The 17,318-nt window shown below is 42.2% G+C and overlaps 2 protein-coding genes and 1 pseudogene across 3 annotated transcripts; 1 reads left to right on the top strand and 2 right to left on the bottom strand.

Moving 5' to 3' along the window:
- Positions 1 to 1,535: 1,535 nt before the first annotated feature.
- On the bottom strand, positions 1,536 to 6,237 carry LOC145490471 (microfibril-associated glycoprotein 4-like; annotated as a pseudogene). Its single transcript, XR_014049701.1, has 5 exons — positions 6,159 to 6,237; positions 5,647 to 5,746; positions 3,006 to 3,235; positions 2,544 to 2,924; positions 1,536 to 2,197 (listed from the first exon to the last, which is right to left on the bottom strand). The product of XR_014049701.1 is annotated as a microfibril-associated glycoprotein 4-like (transcript).
- A 2,493-nt stretch (positions 6,238 to 8,730) lies between these two features.
- On the top strand, positions 8,731 to 14,507 carry LOC145489442 (uncharacterized). Its single transcript, XM_081468416.1, has 2 exons — positions 8,731 to 8,893; positions 10,023 to 14,507. Exons 1-2 carry the CDS (start codon positions 8,847 to 8,849, stop codon positions 11,365 to 11,367), a joined length of 1,392 nt encoding a protein of 463 aa, XP_081324542.1. The 5' UTR covers positions 8,731 to 8,846; the 3' UTR covers positions 11,368 to 14,507.
- A 799-nt stretch (positions 14,508 to 15,306) lies between these two features.
- LOC145489443 (uncharacterized) lies at positions 15,307 to 17,112 on the bottom strand. The gene has a single exon (XM_081468417.1). The coding sequence runs from the start codon at positions 16,850 to 16,852 to the stop codon at positions 15,485 to 15,487; it is 1,368 nt and encodes a 455-aa protein (XP_081324543.1). The 5' UTR covers positions 16,853 to 17,112; the 3' UTR covers positions 15,307 to 15,484.
- Positions 17,113 to 17,318: the final 206 nt, after the last annotated feature.

Here is a 17,318-nt window from a genome sequence, read left to right as displayed (position 1 = left end):
TGAAGACACATAAGCGGCACGAGGGAGCTGTTCCTCTCGTCAACGATGTTAACAAGCGTGTCGGGCGATGTAAACATTGTTTACAGGATATCAAAAGTGTCAGGGGGAACAGACTGGACTTAAACAAGGCAAGACTACGAGACTATGATCAAATTCTCTTGACACGACTGAAATCATTTACACTTGTTTGGTTTAGAGAAAAAGTATTAAAATCAGAAAGTAAGCGCGGTTTCATTACGCGGACATGCTAAATGACTTTAAGTGTGAAGGAGATAATGGAAAATAGTAAACACCAAGAAGAATACTGGCTCCGGAAAACGCCAGGGATAAAGTTTGGAGGAAGGAGACAGAACTTCATTTATTTCTTCCCCTTTATAAATATTATAGCCATAGGCACACGGGCACCTTCCGACTTGGGTGGGGGCGGGGTGGCGGTGGTCAAAATTCTTGCCCGAAAAAATTACACCATGCCCGAACGCGCGAGTGTTGAAATCGGGATACAAACGTATTTAGATTGCGGTAAAAACAAAAACGTTCACAGTTCTCAAGTCTAATAAAACTGCTATAGCTCCGAAATTGTTATTTTGAAACCTCGCATACTCCATGGCTTTGATCGACAGCCTAGTAAATCAGAAACTCAAGAAAAAGTTATTTCCTCGTCAAAAAAACTTCAAGAAAAATTTTTAAAAACGGATATTCGCTGCGTCGTTCAAAAACTGGTTCTTTTCAGAGCCATCATGAAAACAAAAGTCTTGGCAGTCTGTCTTGGTTTTCGTTCACTTTGATTCTTTTGTCACTGTTGGGAAATTGGGTATGGAAATAAATTCCATATCGTGGATTTCCACGTTTGTAGCCGACATTTATAGCTTTTCTTAAACAGAATACCTGGACCCCTCATATCATGTGACTTAAAGTCCGCTCAGGCAAGTCAAACGTCAGAGATAGTACCTTACGAGTTTTAAGTAAAATCGTTTGGCATGTTTTCTGTCAAGTACCGTTGCCCGAATCATAAGCGTTCCTCGCCCCCCTCCGCTCCCAGCCCATATGCCTGTCATTATAGGAATCGTTAACCTAATACGGCATTTTAGATGTAAAACCCCGCTCAGAGAGGTAAAAGTAAAATAGTATTGAAGCCCCCGAAACATAGCTTAGAAGACCAACTACTCAGGCTAAGTGATTTTTTTTAAAGTTAAATTTAAAAACCTACGGGGGAGGTGGCATTGGAAGGAAAATTATGCCTTACTCTCCCTGTAGCACGGCTGCATTGATCCAAGACTCACAAAATACAGTCCCAGAAAAATAAATTTGAACAAGAAACTTTTCCCACAGTTTTATTTTAACTTTTTGCTCAAACGTTTCATGGGTTAATCATACCAACAGCTTACGAGTTGCTTTGGTGAAAATGATTGCTCTCTCTTAGTCTGAAGGAGTTGGAAGAAAAATTAATTGAAGTTAATTTATCGTCCCGTGAACAAAGTGACACACTGGTTTTACTGACCTCAGTAGCAAGTCTGGAGCGGATTTCTCAATGCGTTCAAGCAAAATTCCTTAGACAATTCTTTTAAACCAAAAGAAAAAAACGAAAAAAAAAATAAACGAAACAATATCGGGCATCAATGGAGACAAGGCTACCACGGCTTTATATATTAAAACGTTTATAACCGCCCAACACAATACACGCTAAAACAAATTGCATTTCAGTTTACAAATTGAGCAACCAAAAAAAATCCACCATATAAAAGTAGAAGACAGTACTACAAAATATGTCTAACATCTTTCATAAGTTTGACCCACACCGTGTACAACATAATCTCGAACAGAACCACAAAAGTTATAATCACATTTAAGGTAGGAAAGTGAATCGGGGAGCTAGTTATCGATATTTTAATCTAGTACGGAAAACTAAAACTGACGCACGCCTCCAACGAGTTTTAACTGAAGTCAACGGGCCTGATCTTCATCTCTGTCCGCTTAGCGGAGTAGCTTCCACCCTTCCAGGTACGCCAGTTGACGCCGTCGTGGACGGATTTGTGAGGCCCACGGTAATAGTAGCCATTCAGGTTGGAATATGCACAGCAGTTGAACCACCAAGCTCCTTTAGTTACCACAGCGCAGTTTCCCGGGCAATTATCATTGTCGCGATCTTTTGATGTAAACGGTGAGTTACGATGATAGCCCAATGAATCACCAGTAGTTCCTGAAAATAAAGGCGTGCAAAAACTGACAGCACTGAGTCAACGAATATATAGGGGAAACTATTTTTCATCTACGAGGGAAAAAGAACAAGCAAAACTGTAAGCCTGGATTATTTTCGGCGAACGGTGAAGCCGAGGGAGACTAGGCAATACAGAAAGCCCTGGATAAACCTTCAGCAGATTGATTTATATGTCCAAGGAGTTTCCACTCGTAGAAATGAGTACATGTTGTCTATGAATCCTTGCCTTCCCAAAACAAGGCATTGAGAGGAAGACTAGATGGTTTTGTTACTTTGAAAAAACTGATCTAAATCGATGTAAACATATAATTATTGCATAAACGCCTACCGGATTATTTTCCAAGACTGAGTTCATAGTTGCTTCTTTCACTCGAAACAGCAAAAACGTCGTACTCAGCGTATGCAGTCTTTCCTTGTGTATCTTCGAGATCCACTCGCAGTCTGTTCTTTGCCTTCGTCAGGCGGTTAATTTTGTCCAATCCCAGCCAAAACTCACCATTCAGATTACCAAAACCACGCTTGTAGTCGGGCCAACCGCGGGTGCTGAAATCAACGGAGCCATCCAATCTTTTCTGGAATACCGTCCACCCTCCACCGGCTGTTGTTTGGTCGCAGAAGACGTCAAAGGCACCTGAATCATCGGGGTCGATTGTGTAAACACCGTTGATTCTTTTGCCAGATTTATACAGCTCAGCACAGTTTTTCTTCACTGCAAAAGTATAGAGTTATTTCAGTACATGACAGCGAGCAACGAGAAAGCGAAAGAATTTTATCCGTAGTGTTCACTTACCTGGCTTAAAAGTTTTGTTCCCCGTCATTGCAACGAGTTTTTTCTGTGCATCTGCTAGTTGATTCTGTATTTTGATGAGATGCGCCTTGATATCTTTGTTTGGCGGTCCTGAGTAATAGTTGTTGAAGTGCACGTTGTGGCATTTGGTCGACGGAGAAACAACTGGCGTTTTGTTGGACGCAACTTGGTTCGATGCATTCGTCACGCTACTGGCTGGGTGAAACAGTAAGCTGCAAATGAAAAGACAAAAAATCGCGTCAACGAAACTCATTCTCGGCTGAGAAGTGACCTCAACGTAGTGTGCGAAGATCTGTTAATTATAGTTAACTAAAGCTCGGCAAACTGGTGTGATGTTTACAGGGCCAGGATCAAGCCGCTTTTTCGTGTTTCGCAGATTGACCCATTCAACCATCGGACTTTTTCTTTGTTATGTTTATTTCTGAACACTGTGTACAAAATCCACAAATTCACTCACAAAAGAATGTTTAGACTACTCATTCATCACTGACTCGCACAAAGAAATAATAATCAGGAAGTAACTAAGTTACTAGAGAGACGCGGCTGAAAAAAAATGGGTGTTCCGAGGTATCTACTGACTCTAACGAAATTTTTGCCACATAAAAATTTGCGCTTTCTTAAAAATAGTAACAATTTGGTGACAGGAAAAAAGTACATTGTGAAAATTAGCATGCACAAATGGAATAACTGCAAATATATTGCGTATAAAATTAAATAAAAATTGCAGCAATCATATTTACGGTTGACCGTCTTTTGCGATAGGCACGATTTCCAGCCGCAGTTCGGGAAAGGAGCCCCCGCTCCTCCCCCATCTCAGGGAGGAACGTAGACCAGACACGAGAGAGCGGCGGAAATCGAGCCTACTATTTTTGAGCTTGACGGAAGAAACTAGTGACATTATGCCAAACCGACTGGTCAGAGATCGGCGGAACTTATCGAGGAAAATGGAACGACATTTTCCGATCAAACCGGGCCAACCAAGAGGAATGGCTCTTAAGATTTTTTAGTCCTTTTCCGAATTCCCTATGTGGGCAATGAACCAATTTGTCAAAAGTGGAACAGGGAATTTCGGTCGGAATAATATGGCCGAAATAAGTGGACCACCTTCAGAGGTGATCCTGAATACTCCGGTCGGAAGAAACCGAAACGGACCTTTCAATTTGACTTCCGACCGAAATTTCCGGAATCTTTAGCATAATGCATGGAAAGCACCCCTTGTGGTTGGATCCGATCACCTGCTACTGTGACAATTGAGAACATCAGGGAGGGGTCCTCTCTGATCAGGCAATTTGTCGCGTTGAGCTTTGTAGAAAATTGTCGAAATTGTTTTTGAAACAATTTCGAAATAGTATCTATTCCAACGTTTATCTAAAGGTTAACCAAGTCTTTCTCGAGGCAATTTACCGCGTGGTCGTGATGTTGTTGCCGTCTTACCCACTAGATATATGGAAAGCCAGTCATGTTTCATCTTCTTCAACAAAATCAACTGTGGATGTCTGGAGACGTCGAGCAGCACAATCTCACTCCGTAGTGAGGGGGACATCTGGGGGTTCTAAACACCGCAACACCGGAAAAAAAATTAACGAACACCGCATCACCGCAAGAAAAGTCAACGAAACACCGTCACCGCAACACGTACTTTCAGCGCCATGATTCGTTCGTCTACACGTAAAATAATACTTTTATACCTCAACAATTTTCCACAAAATAAACGCGTTGTTTCTGTCCTCGCTCCTCCACGTGTCTACCGCACACTGAGCTCCGGGTGGCAGAGGTCGAGTTACTTGTCAAGTTACGTATAAATGAAAACAGTTTCGGATTGGCAGCCGAAGCATATTGAAGATTGACTAGAAAGTGATGGTCTGTATTTTTTTACAAATTATTAACCTCAATGGTACGTGTTTGTCATAAATTAGTTTCGATTAACGAAGTTTACATGCTAAATTTAGGTCAAATTTAGGTTTCAGAAAGCTAAATCAAAAAAACCCCAGCACCGCAAACAATTTCATTTCACCGAACACCGCATCGTGAAAAACACAAACATCGCACACCGTAGGGTTTGAGAACACCGCAACACCGCAAGTTGAGATTTTATTCACCGCATCACCGCATTAAAAAAAACATCAACACCGCAACACCGCAAATCCCCATGTCCCCCTCCGTAGTAATTATTGTTTCTCCTTCTCCTTTGTTTGACTGCGCTCGATCAAATTAATGCAAGAAACATAAGAACGTCTCTAGACAACAGTCTCTGCAGAAAAGCTGGACGAAGATAAATATGGTAATCGTTATAAGAAGCAAAACACCACCGTGCTTGCGAACAGTTATAAAAAAGCCGGGTCCCTCTCCATATAAGCCCGGGGGGAATGGGGTGGGTGGTCCGTCGGACGAAAACCGCCAAAATGTCCCTAACTCTGAATTCCCGTGAATCGTATAAATTACAAGATTTTTATTCGATCTGAAATAAACACAGCAAATGGCATACTTAAACAACAGCAACTAACCGAAAATAAAGGGCCTTAATACATCGTATCAACCAAGAAACAGGAACAGACTTCACTGAGTAAACCACGCGGTATTACACAATTGTTACGGAAAAAAGCCAACTTTAAAACTGACTCACTTCGTGACGGGATTCCAGAGTCCAATTAAACTGTAAAAACCTTTAAAACGGGAAGCTATCCATACCGATACGTTAACTGAAAACAGATTCCTGCATCGAGCTGCTCAAATTGCAATGTCAATCAATGTTATCATGTTTGATAAAGTGTAATATTAAACTATTAAATCAATAATAAAACGCCACGCGAAATGTCACACAAACATTGACAAAGCGCTGTTCTTCATTACAACAGTAGGGTGGGGGGAGCAAAGTAACTCTACCAGTGATCAAAGTGTAGTAATCAATTTTTGTTTTCTCTTTGAGAATGGTACTACTTTCCTGTTTTTGACAGCGCATTTGTATACGCTTAGGGCCACTTTTATCCTGTCAATTCGCAGATTCCATCTCATTTCACAGGTCTCGTTTCAAATTTTGCTTTTCCAGCTTATTATTAAAGCAGAAGTAAAAGTGTTATACTTTCTACTCATTCAACACTCTGTGTTAGCTTTCTCACAGCATGCTTACTTCTTTACTTTGTCTGCTTTTCCCAATCTGAGTATCTGTAGCAGCTTCAGGCTTACTCAAAGCTTGAACTTCAATAGAGGATTGCATGAAAATCTTTGAACAGCAAATGTATGCAGCTAATATAATTATGTCTTCAAGGTTATACAACAGGGGCCTGGGCGGGGAAAGGAGATGGGGAGAGAAGTTTGGAGACATAAAAAATTAAATCTTCAAGATGGCCTTGTGGACAAGCCAATCACAAGAACCACTAGCCAAAATCCAGCAAAGTTAAAACTTCAGACATTTCACTCGTCCAGTAACCCAGGTGTAGATTAAGTTCAGTCATTTTAAAAACAAAGCACTGAGAGAAATGTTCCCAATGTCTCATAAATTCTCTTCAAGAATTTCATTTCTAGAATTGAACAAGGCTGTCAGTCAGTAAGGGCTGTAATTCATAACAGCTGCTATGGCTAAGTGTGTTTGATGACTCTTTGGTGGGCCCTTGATGTTATGGCTGAAGGTGCCTGTAGTTGATACAATTAACTCAAAAGGAAACAAGTTTGCTACAAGTGTGAAGATCAAGGCCACAGGTGAATCAAAACTTAATGACAACACTGAATCACAATCAGCAAAGTCAAGGAACCTAGCAAACTATTTTCCACACTAAACTTGAGATGATTGTATACAGACTGTTGTAATTTGTGAGGGTGCATTTTCAATTTTTTAAACTTCTGTCTGTAAAGCTGGCAGGAGAATGTACTGAGAACTGAATGGAGAAGTGAACATGTTATTCCCAAAAAAATCTATACGAGGAAAATATGAAGTACATCCTTCATAAAAGATCAGTAAAAATCTTTTCCTGGTATCTCTACTTTAGATACTGTGGATATTACAGAAAATATTATAAAATTGTTTATTTGCATGACAAAACTGTATTCCAAGTTGTGCTTGTATCTTACTTAGAATGACAGAAGAAGAACACAAACAGGACTACAAGAACTTAAAGAAGTACTAATCCTGAGCTACATGTAACGCTACAAGTTATATCTGACAATGATTCAAATTTCGATGGCAAAGAAAAGGTTCATAAATGGACAGTGTACTAATACCCATATGTGTCTAAATAGTTTCTTATTTTTTCTCTTAACTCTTTGCCTCCTTCTTCCATAGTTGACCAGTCATCACTGTCGTCATCAAAAAGCTCCATGTCATCCTGAGTGACAACAGGCTCAACGGGTGCATTGTCCCCGAGGTCGATGCACAGATTGTGCAAAACACAACATGCAATAACAGTGGTGGGAACCCTTAGGGTATCCTCTTTGAGTGTTTCCAAAAGACATCTCCAACGGCCCCGCAACAAGCCAAATGCTTGTACAATCTTTTCTCTTGCAGAGCTCAATGCAGCATTAAAACTGCTCTCACTAGGGGTAACATTTGGTGTTGGTACATAGGGTGTCATCAGCCAAGAACTCAAGTCAAAAGAAGAGTTGCTGACTATAAGGGGCTTCACCTCATTGCCGTCAATCAAACGACCTGGAGTATTCAAGATAACGCCATTTTGAATGTCACGCTGTAACGCACTGTTCCGTAGCATTTCTGCGCGACTCACTGCACCAGGGCATCCTGCACTTGCGTGAATAAACTTGCAGTAGCTGTCTGCCACCCCCAGAACGAGAACACTATAAAACACCTTTCTCCCTAAAAAGTCGTACTTGTTTTCTTTGGGTGCTATGATTTTAATGTGCGTACCATCTAACGCACCGACCACCTGAGGGAAAACAGAGATGTCTTCAAACCCACCAATAACCTTTCGTACTTCGTCGTCGCTCTTTGGAAACTTGATAAAACTGGCCGCTTTCCTTCTCAAAATATCACAAAATTCATTTTTTACAACGTTCGCCGTAGATTTGGGGAGCCCGAAGCTTACACCACAAGCAGTGTAACAACTCCCAGTTGCAAGGCGATTTAACGCGACTGCAACTCTTTTTTCCAAGGACACAGAGGGTCGCATATTCGTGTCTTGCCTAGATAATTCATGGCGAACTATGTCGCAAATCTTAAAAAATGTCTTCTTTGAAACGTGGAAATTTTGATGCCATGTTTCCTCTGGAAGATTTCCGGCTAGTAACTCCTCGAACATAAATTGATCCCTTTGCAAAACCCAAACTCTTTTCGGCGGACCAGCTTCGGGAGCAGACGGTAATTTCGGTATACGCTTCTGTTGTTCGATGTATGCTAGTAACGCCGTCATTGTTCGAATCCTTCGCTTCTTGAGTGTGCGATATCTTCGAATGAGCTTTGCTCGGTGATTATTTGTCCTTGAAGCTTGAATGGCAGCTAAAGCATAAAGAAAGAATTGAGCCCCGTTCGTGTCAACAACACTTTGATACTCCATTTTCATCAAGAGTTCAAGCTCTTTCGATCCCACGAAGTCAGCTGAGTTCGCCAACCAAAAGAAACCCTTATTGCTGTAGAGAATGGGTTTTCCAAAGCTAGTCCGGTGTGCGTCTTCTAAGCGAATTTCAAAGTGAAACGAGTCTAACTGACGCAGCTAGATGTGGACGCTTTTGGTTCTCGACGCTTGTAAATCTACACCAGTTTAGAATTGCTAATTCTTTGTGTCTTGTTCGTAAACCAATCAGCGCGCGAGTTTTGACAAGGCTTATTCACTTTCGCGTCGTACATTTGACTGGTATCGATTTCCCTTGTGTTCAAACATGGATAAACCAGATAGCAGTCCGCTCGCAAACCTTGAAAGCTTCAGGTAAGAAAGCTCTCTAATACATGTTATTTTAGGTATGAGTTCAAGCGTTTCGATATCTCCCTAAACAAGCTTTTTACTGAGCCACAAAACCTGCAAACGGATCCAAACCGCTTGCGTTATGTTCACGTCCACATGGGTTTCGACTCCATCCGTCTCCATCGAGTTTTATTATCGGGTTCGCCCCGAACTTGTTTAGAAAGCGTTTTTAGAAAGCTATCGGTAGAACTCGTGCACTTATCGTTTTCTCGGAGGAATTTACATGCTGGTGATGGTTTTAGAACGTGTCTTTGAAAGTAGTCCAAATTGAGCGATTGAAGTGCAGACAAAGACTATTCGCATTCTATGCGGGTTCGAATTGCAAAAAAAATATTAAACAGCGAGCAACACAAAGACGCCTGGATTCTCCGTGATTTTCACTTTCTTTACCGTAAAAACGCGGCAACTTGTTTTATTTTCTAAGAGGAAAGAAACTCGCTTTTAATTTGACAGACAGAGCTTGCGTTCACACAAGTATAAAGTGTTATTTTTAACCTTGCAGCGACGAAAATTGTTCGGAATATACCTGTATAAAATTTACGGCGATTTGATGTAAACAAATGTAGCTCGGCACTATTTACCCTCTTTGATGACAGACTGAAAATGCCTGATACATTTATACACAATACTTACGGTAGAAGGGTTGAAATTTGAAAAAGATATACCGGGAATAATGAACATGATAAAGCAATCGAGTAAAATTCTGCTTGCATGGGTCGAGATCACTCCATACGTAGGATTGGTGGGGTTTTTCTTATCAACCCCCCGCTAGCCCCCTCTGGTCGCGGAAAGTAAATCAGAGCCTCCGAAACTGGCGAGCGACTTGAAACTCTATTCTGAAGGAGAATCCCCAACAAGTCACTTTTCCAATATAGCCTGCTCCTGGATGGTGGATGGAGGATGAGAATAAACTGAAACCTTTCTCACGAAAGTGTGATAGAGACTGAGAGAATATGCAAAGCACAGTCTTTTTTCACTAGTTTTTCTCTTTTTTACAGCATAAAAAAACCACAGCTTCTTTTTAAAATTCTCAGTTATGTCCACCTGTTTCCATCCTGTCGAATTAACAGTTTTTGTCAAAATTAAATTACAGTCAGTTCGCTGCCTCAATGCTGTCTCCCTCGGGATCTGACAAAGGCGGATCAAACCTAGTTTTCCAATCTGAAACGTCACGTGAGAGGAGCACAGTGGCCCCACCCACTGGCAGTACCCAAATATCCTCTCAACAGTCGTCAGAATCCCGCTTCAGCGCCTTTACGAGCATCTCACGTGACGGACACGGCCTAACTTCTGGTGGGTCCACATCGAGAGGTGCTGATTCGTTCATATCAGCCATGCCAGTCAAACCGGGACGATCTCCAAATTGGTCCGATGCCGAGACGCGCTTTCTTATCGCGCTCTGGGGAGAGCAGTACCAAAACATCAGCCAGCAAAGGAACGCAAAAGCCTGGGATGTGGTGGCGCGTTTGCTGAATCAGAAACTCGCGCAGTGCGGTTTTGAAACGTTCCGTTCGGGTCAGCAGTGTAAAGGGCGGATGAAGAGTATAGTGTTCGATTACAAGACGACCAAAAAGCGCATCCTCGAATCTGGAGGCGATGACCGAACGTGCGACTACTTTGACGAAGTCGATGAGGTCCTCGGGAAGACTTTTGGAAACAGCTCCTTAGATGTTACCGACGCTAGTCCAGCGGTAACTCAAGAGAATGAAAGAGCGTTGGTAACTAGTGGAGAGAATGAAGACAGCAACGCCAGCGATGAGATGGTTGTTGTTAATATTCCAACAAGTGCAGCGCTTAACGTAGACACCACCACAGGGTTGACAGGCGAAGTCAGCCAGGCCTTGCCTGATCAGAGAGAAATACCACAGAGGAGAGAGCCACCCAAAAAAAGGAACAAGAGAAAAGCGCCAGCAGAAGATGAAGAGGTGTCCACGCTTCGGTTTCTAAGGGGTTACATGGAGGAAAGCGACAGACGGGATAGAGAATTCTTGCTGCAAATGACACAAATGGACCGTGAGAGGGAAGACAGAAATTTTGAACGAACAATGAAAATGATGATGGAAGTAGCAAAGGTGTTTAAAAGCAGTCAGGCAAATGCCCATGATAACTCTAGGGGGAATAGTGGCAGTGTGGCTCTTCCATCCCACGGTGGGGATTCGCGTTTTGGCTCTGGTGTAAGTAGCAATGACAACAGCATGGGAGAGACCCACGGGACAGCATCGAACCGAGATAGCAGACGTGCAAACGATAGCGGTGCGCAAGACAAGAAAGGTCAACCACTTCAATTTCTTAAAGATTACATGGAGGACAGCGATCGAAAAGACAGGGAGTTTTTACTTCAAATGACAAGAATGGACCGTGAGAGAGAAGAGAGAAGCTGTGAACAAACTATGAGACTGATGGTGGAAGTAGCAAAGGTATTCAGAGGAGGCAACTAATTCCACCAATAGAATAGACACATCACACTTGTATATCTTTTAAGACAGTAGAGTCTTGTTTTGTTTACGCCACTCAGATCATTAGAGTGCTCTCTCTTTTTTTCTCGGTTTCCAGACAAATATTTCAAGCAGTGACGGTAGTAAGACGCCGCCGTTTTTGCAAGAACATAACTCGCTGTCCTTGCGCATTAATAGGCCCTTTGCACGACCCGGTCACATGGTACAAAATCACCAATGCTGAGACGCAAGTTGCGCAGTGGAACTTCCAAAACAAAGCAACTCCTACCAGTCCACCTTGACCTGTCTTTGTTTTGGAAGTCCCACTGTGCAACTTGCGTCCCAGCATGTGTGATTTTGTACCATGTGACCGGGTCGGGCAAAGGGCCTATTCGAGCAGTTAGGAGTAAGGATGCATCTGGCGTTAAGTGCACACTCTTTTTCGTGCGGGGAAAAGTAAGAATAACTTGCAGTGATCGCGCGTCCTCGCGAGCAGGTTAAAGAGAGGACACGATTGGGGGTATAAGGATGGGGCAAGCCCAATCGACTCGTATTGGTCCAAACTTCTAAAGAAGCAACTGATGGTTAGAGCGAATGTCTTTAAACAGTTGAGCCCGGGTCGCGGTTATTCTGCGATTTTTTATCAGCAGTGAGAACTGGACTAAAAGACGCATGCGCTGCACGCTTTCCAGCAAAGACGAGCAAAGTCTGCTTGCAGTCATGTTACATGAATTATACTTATACCTAATCGTACCTTTTTGGTACGGTTCGGCGGCAAATCAGGCGAGTTTGGTCTAGCCATGGTTTTTTTTTTCTTAAGGTAGTCAAGCCAAAATAGCCACGGCGAGACCACACGATACTGATATACCGCCGAAGCATACAAAAAAGATACGATCAGGTATTTACCGTACCCAAATTCGGCCAAGTGACCATGATATCGCAGCCATATCAGTGACAGTTAGGTCGTGTCCTATTGGGATCAACCGTTTCTGGTTGGTTAGAATTTTCCGTGTTCTATTGGGGAAAAACCATTTTCGGTTGGTTTGGTTGATCAACTTTTTCAACTGACCTGAAACCAGGTTGAAACGGTTGAAAAAGCATTTGCGTGATTATGTTGTGTGATTGTAGCTTGCGTAAGGACTTTTTCCAGGAGTTACCGCGTTTCAAGCGAAAACGGTTGGAATAGTGTTCTATTGAGAAACTTTAACCGTATCAACCCAAAGCGGTTGCGACTGAAATGGTTGACCCCAATAGAACACGACCTTAGTGACTTGATATCGTAGGACTTTATGACAGTATTCACGGCTTCGATTCTGATTGGCTAGTTGCGAATTTGGGTACGGTGATGTATGATATTGTACGATAATGTATGATACTGTACGGTAATGTATGATGCTGTACGGTAATGCATGATACTGTACGGTAATGTATGATACTGTACGGTAATGTATGATACTGTACGGTGATGTATGATACTGTACGGTAATGTATGATACTGTACGGTAATGTATGATACTGCATCTAGCACTGGCTCTGAAGAGCCGTCATGAACGTTTATAGCCAAACGAGAAAAAGGTCATCATCTATGGCTGGAGAAAACTAATAACAATAACAACATTGAAACGTTTGTAGTTACCAATATAATGACCAAACACTGTAGATCAGTCAATGAAAATCGGTTATTTCACCATTTTGTTGCCTTGTATTTGAGAGACGGAGCTGGTTTGTTATGTCGAAGGTTTCCTCATAAGCTTATGCCTTTGCTTAGGTCGCTAGTATTCATTTTGCGGTTGTTACAAGAGGCCAGGAAAGGTGAAAGAGATCAAAAAGAGACAACAGTTATAACTGATTACTGGTTAGCTGTAGGCTTGCGCGGGCTCCTTTCCCGAACAGCGGCTGTTAATCGAGCCTTGTTAGTTGTTGTGTTCAGGAAATTAAAGATATTGAAATTTTACGTTATTCGTGGGAGTAGCTGAACTTCATGTAAGCTCACACTCAAATCCTCAGCTGAGGAACGTTTATCCTTTTCTGTAAAAGCTTCAATTCATAAACTGAATTACCCCAACAGATTCCGAGATTCACCCAGGGGCAGTTGGTCAGGAGGACGTCAAACGGGCAAACCAGTTCGAGGGGAAAAAGGTTTGCAAGAACGAGCGAGAGGGTGTCAACTTCGTTCGCATCGTTTTCGCCTATTTGACCGCCTCGTCACCCGACTAGGCTACGTATGTAGCCATAGTTAGTGGAGGGGAATGGTTATGAAACCTGGCAAACTTCAGAGGACGATCTCTTTGTTTAGGTTTTTGCTTGGTCACGCGATCGCGACCGTGCACAACAGAAATGCGAAGACGGCGTCCGGAGTCTCGTAGAAATTGAAGTTCGAATCAAAAATTCTGGTTTTGGCTGTTAAATTTGCTGTTAATTGATCGAGTATCGTTACGCCAGGAGATAATTGTCCTATGTTTGGCTGTAGCGCAAGTAGAAGGACCAAAGAAGTAGGAATATGGAAGTTACCGAAGGCAAAAGACGAGGACCACAAGAAATGGAGGGAAGATTGGCTCGGCGAAATTACGAAGACAAGAGAAGTTGATCGCGACTTCAAGAGACAAGTAGAAAACGACAAGGTGTTTACACGCGAGAAACACTTTCATCCAGAAGATATTGAAACATGTAAGCAGTAAAATAAAACAAATTCTGGTTAAATACATTGCGAATTTGCGGTGATCTGTCTCAGACGTAGTGCATAACACATAAACATTTGAAACATTCTTAGGCAAGCTAGCTCCAGATCTTCTTCAGTATTTCTTCACTTAAATTACCTTGTTTCCTCTGCAGTTCATTCAGAGAAAATGACGAAAAAACACCCAAGATTTTTGGCACGTTACCTGTGCTGAATATGCCGAAAAGAACTCACGACGGATACTCCTAAACCGAAACAAAGAACCCTTCGCTCTGTAGTGAAAGATCATTTGCCACTGCCACGACAGGCCGTGTACAAGAAAACTTCAAAGACCTGTGTCAACGAATATCAGGGCTAAAGAGCTTAAACGACTGGAATATGAAGTTAATGAACGACAGATTTGTTGTAAAAAAGATGCTGGACCCTTTCCTCATTCCCCTCTCCAAGGATGCGAGACCCATGGATCAACCAGAATGGCTAAGTGGAAGTTGTGACGTCATGACGTGTCACGTCATATTCGGTTACTTGTAAGCTTTATTTTTAAGGAGGGTATGCACTGGAACCGAAGACGGGTATCGAAACAGAAAAAGTTATTTCACATTTAACCACCCGCTGGCTCACGTACTTTTCAAGCCAAGTGTTGCGTGTTTCCTGTCAACCAGTGAGCGGAAATTATCGAGAAAGCCTCCGTTATTAATTATTAATTATTAATTAAAGAGGGTTTGGTTTGGGGTGGTAAATGTCACCTGTGAGTCAGCTAGACCTGATTACGTTGATTCACCTTATGCTAAGTTTTCAGTGTGAAGACTGAACGGCAGAAATCATTAACTAGAACCAACACTAGCGTTAGCTAGGAAAGAAGCTATGCCGACTATGCCAGCAAACACGCTAATTCACAAAGACAACATGAGCGACGAAAAAATGCACGGTATTCACTGTAGTCTGCATTGAACGTAACTTAACTTTCTGTGAAGAGAGAATAACAAACTCCGCAAAAACGAAACTGTTTCGATCACGCTACTGAAAACCAAATAAAATTTGACGGTACCCGAAACTGAAAACGAAATAGACGACCATGCAAAATCCTAACGCAACACACGATAAAATATACACGGAATAAAGGAGTGTTTACACAAAATCAGTAAGGTAGCAACAGAAAAGTAACCAGTTTGTCGGTTTAAGATTGCGAGCACCGAGTAGAGGAAGAGCGCTGGTAAAGATAATATATAGCCTGAAAATTTCCAAAAAATTTTAAAGGTAAAAAAAAAAAAAAAAAATACAGAATAGGTGAGACCTTCCAGTAGCTTCCTCTGGCTGCGATGGGTGATAACCAGCTGAATAGAGCTGATTTCGAAGACTTATCCAATAACAACTTAGAGAGAGGCTACAAAGGCTTGTTTCAAATTAAAAGTGATCACTGTTTATTTTATTACTCGTTATCATTTAGTTAGAGTTCGTGTAGTTTTTGTTAACCGACATGATAGTGGATGATCTTGTTCTTTTGACTCTCCCGCGCCCCACGGAAAGGGCCGGTAACCTTGGAACTTGCATACTGGCGGCTCTAGAATTGCGAGCATATTTCATACGAAGCTGCTGATCCATAAGGGATTCACCAAGAAGTCCCGGTGAAGGTCCTGCCAAGGAGTCCGCAAACGCTTGCAGTTTTCGGTCGGATTCGTTCCCCGTAAGCAAACTAGAGCGTCTGGAGTCAATGTCTCTGCTAGATTCATTAAAGATATCGGGCTGGGTGGGCGTGTATCTACGTATGGGTAAGCCTTGTCTGTAGGAGGGTGAAATCTGTTCTGCGTACAGGATCAGCAGCTTTTGAACGGATGTTCGTGACGACGAACCAGCGCTCTGCGAATCGGACACTTCCCGCGTGATATTTGCCGATCTTGAAGTGTTGTCCGCGGGAGAACTAAAAGTGTTTATCTGGGAGATGTCTGAAATTGTTTCTGCTGAAGGAGGTCGTTGAGGTTGAAATGATAGAACATTTCCTTGATTTCTTATTCCAGATCTTCTTGACAACAGAAGATGTTTTTGCGCCAGATTATTGTTATTGTCGTCCAGCTTTATTTCTTGGGATTTGCTCGTCTGCGCGTCGGACATGTCTTCATCCTTTGCAAACAGAAACCCAAAAATGTCGTCTTCTGTGGATTGAACAAAACGTTGGCTTGTTTGCTCATTTCCAGCAATATGGAAATTACCGTGTGGAGAGTCAAACAAAAGCGATGAACATGTAAAAAACTCAAGAGATCCGTTTTGAAGGGCCCTGCGGTACTTAAGGACACTCGACACTGAAGATCCTGCTTGCTTTATGAGAAATTGCGCGCAGAGTTTATCTCCTCGTAAAAACGCAGCTATTAAAGGCCGCATACCATCGTTGTTAGCTTTATTAATCTCACTAGCAAGCGCTGTGTCTCTTAAAACCTCCACCATCATTTTCACAATGTGAAAGTTGCCAGACATCACAGAAAGAAGTAGCGCATTGTTTCCTTCTTTGTCTGTGACATCCACTCGGAGATCAATGCAAAGAAGGTCGTTCAGCAAATATCTAACCATTTCAACTCTTCCCCTAAGACAAGCCCAGCTGAGAACTGTACGTCCATAAATGTCCTTTTTGTTGAGATCAGCACCTGCTGCAATCAAACATCTCAGAATTTTCATCCTTGCTCGAGCATCTTGAAGAAAGCAGCAGTGAAGAAGACCTGTAAGTCCATTTTCGTCTACTTCATTGACGTTTATTCCAACTTTTATGAGCATTTTAACTTGCGTCGTTCGTGCACCTTTCACGGCGTTTATGAGCAGCATTTTTTCGGCGCGTGGTCAGCCTCTCGATCTCGCTGAGGTGTCCAACGTGAAAGTTCTCGGAGAGCGCGCGGTTGAGATCGAGTGAGTAAAATCAAAAGTTAACTTCTTGTGTTTTCTTGTACTTAAGAGACTAAACGTATTTAACACAATCCTATCATTACTGGAGGCTTTATTTCACTATTCGGACTATTTAAACCTTTGTTAATGAAGACAATTAAGTTTGATTGACAGGTGTATCGCTTACGTTATTAAAATTAATACTTTTTATACACTTTAATTATATATTTACAACTCAGTGACGATGACTTCCATGTTTGGACGTGCAATTGGTTCGCCCTCCTTATTTCGATTCCTTGCTAATTTTTAACTTGGAAAACAGCATAGCCAATTTTTAAGTTGTAGGTATGAGGGTGAATCTCACACCATCCTTCACTCCTTCGCTTCCTGTTAGACATTACGACCATCC

This window comes from Orbicella franksi, chromosome 6 (genome assembly GCF_964199315.1).
Source record: "Orbicella franksi chromosome 6, jaOrbFran1.1, whole genome shotgun sequence".
Lineage (NCBI taxonomy): Eukaryota > Metazoa > Cnidaria > Anthozoa > Scleractinia > Merulinidae > Orbicella > Orbicella franksi.
Note: the sequence above shows the minus strand (reverse complement) of the source record. Positions and strands in the feature narration are given on the sequence as shown.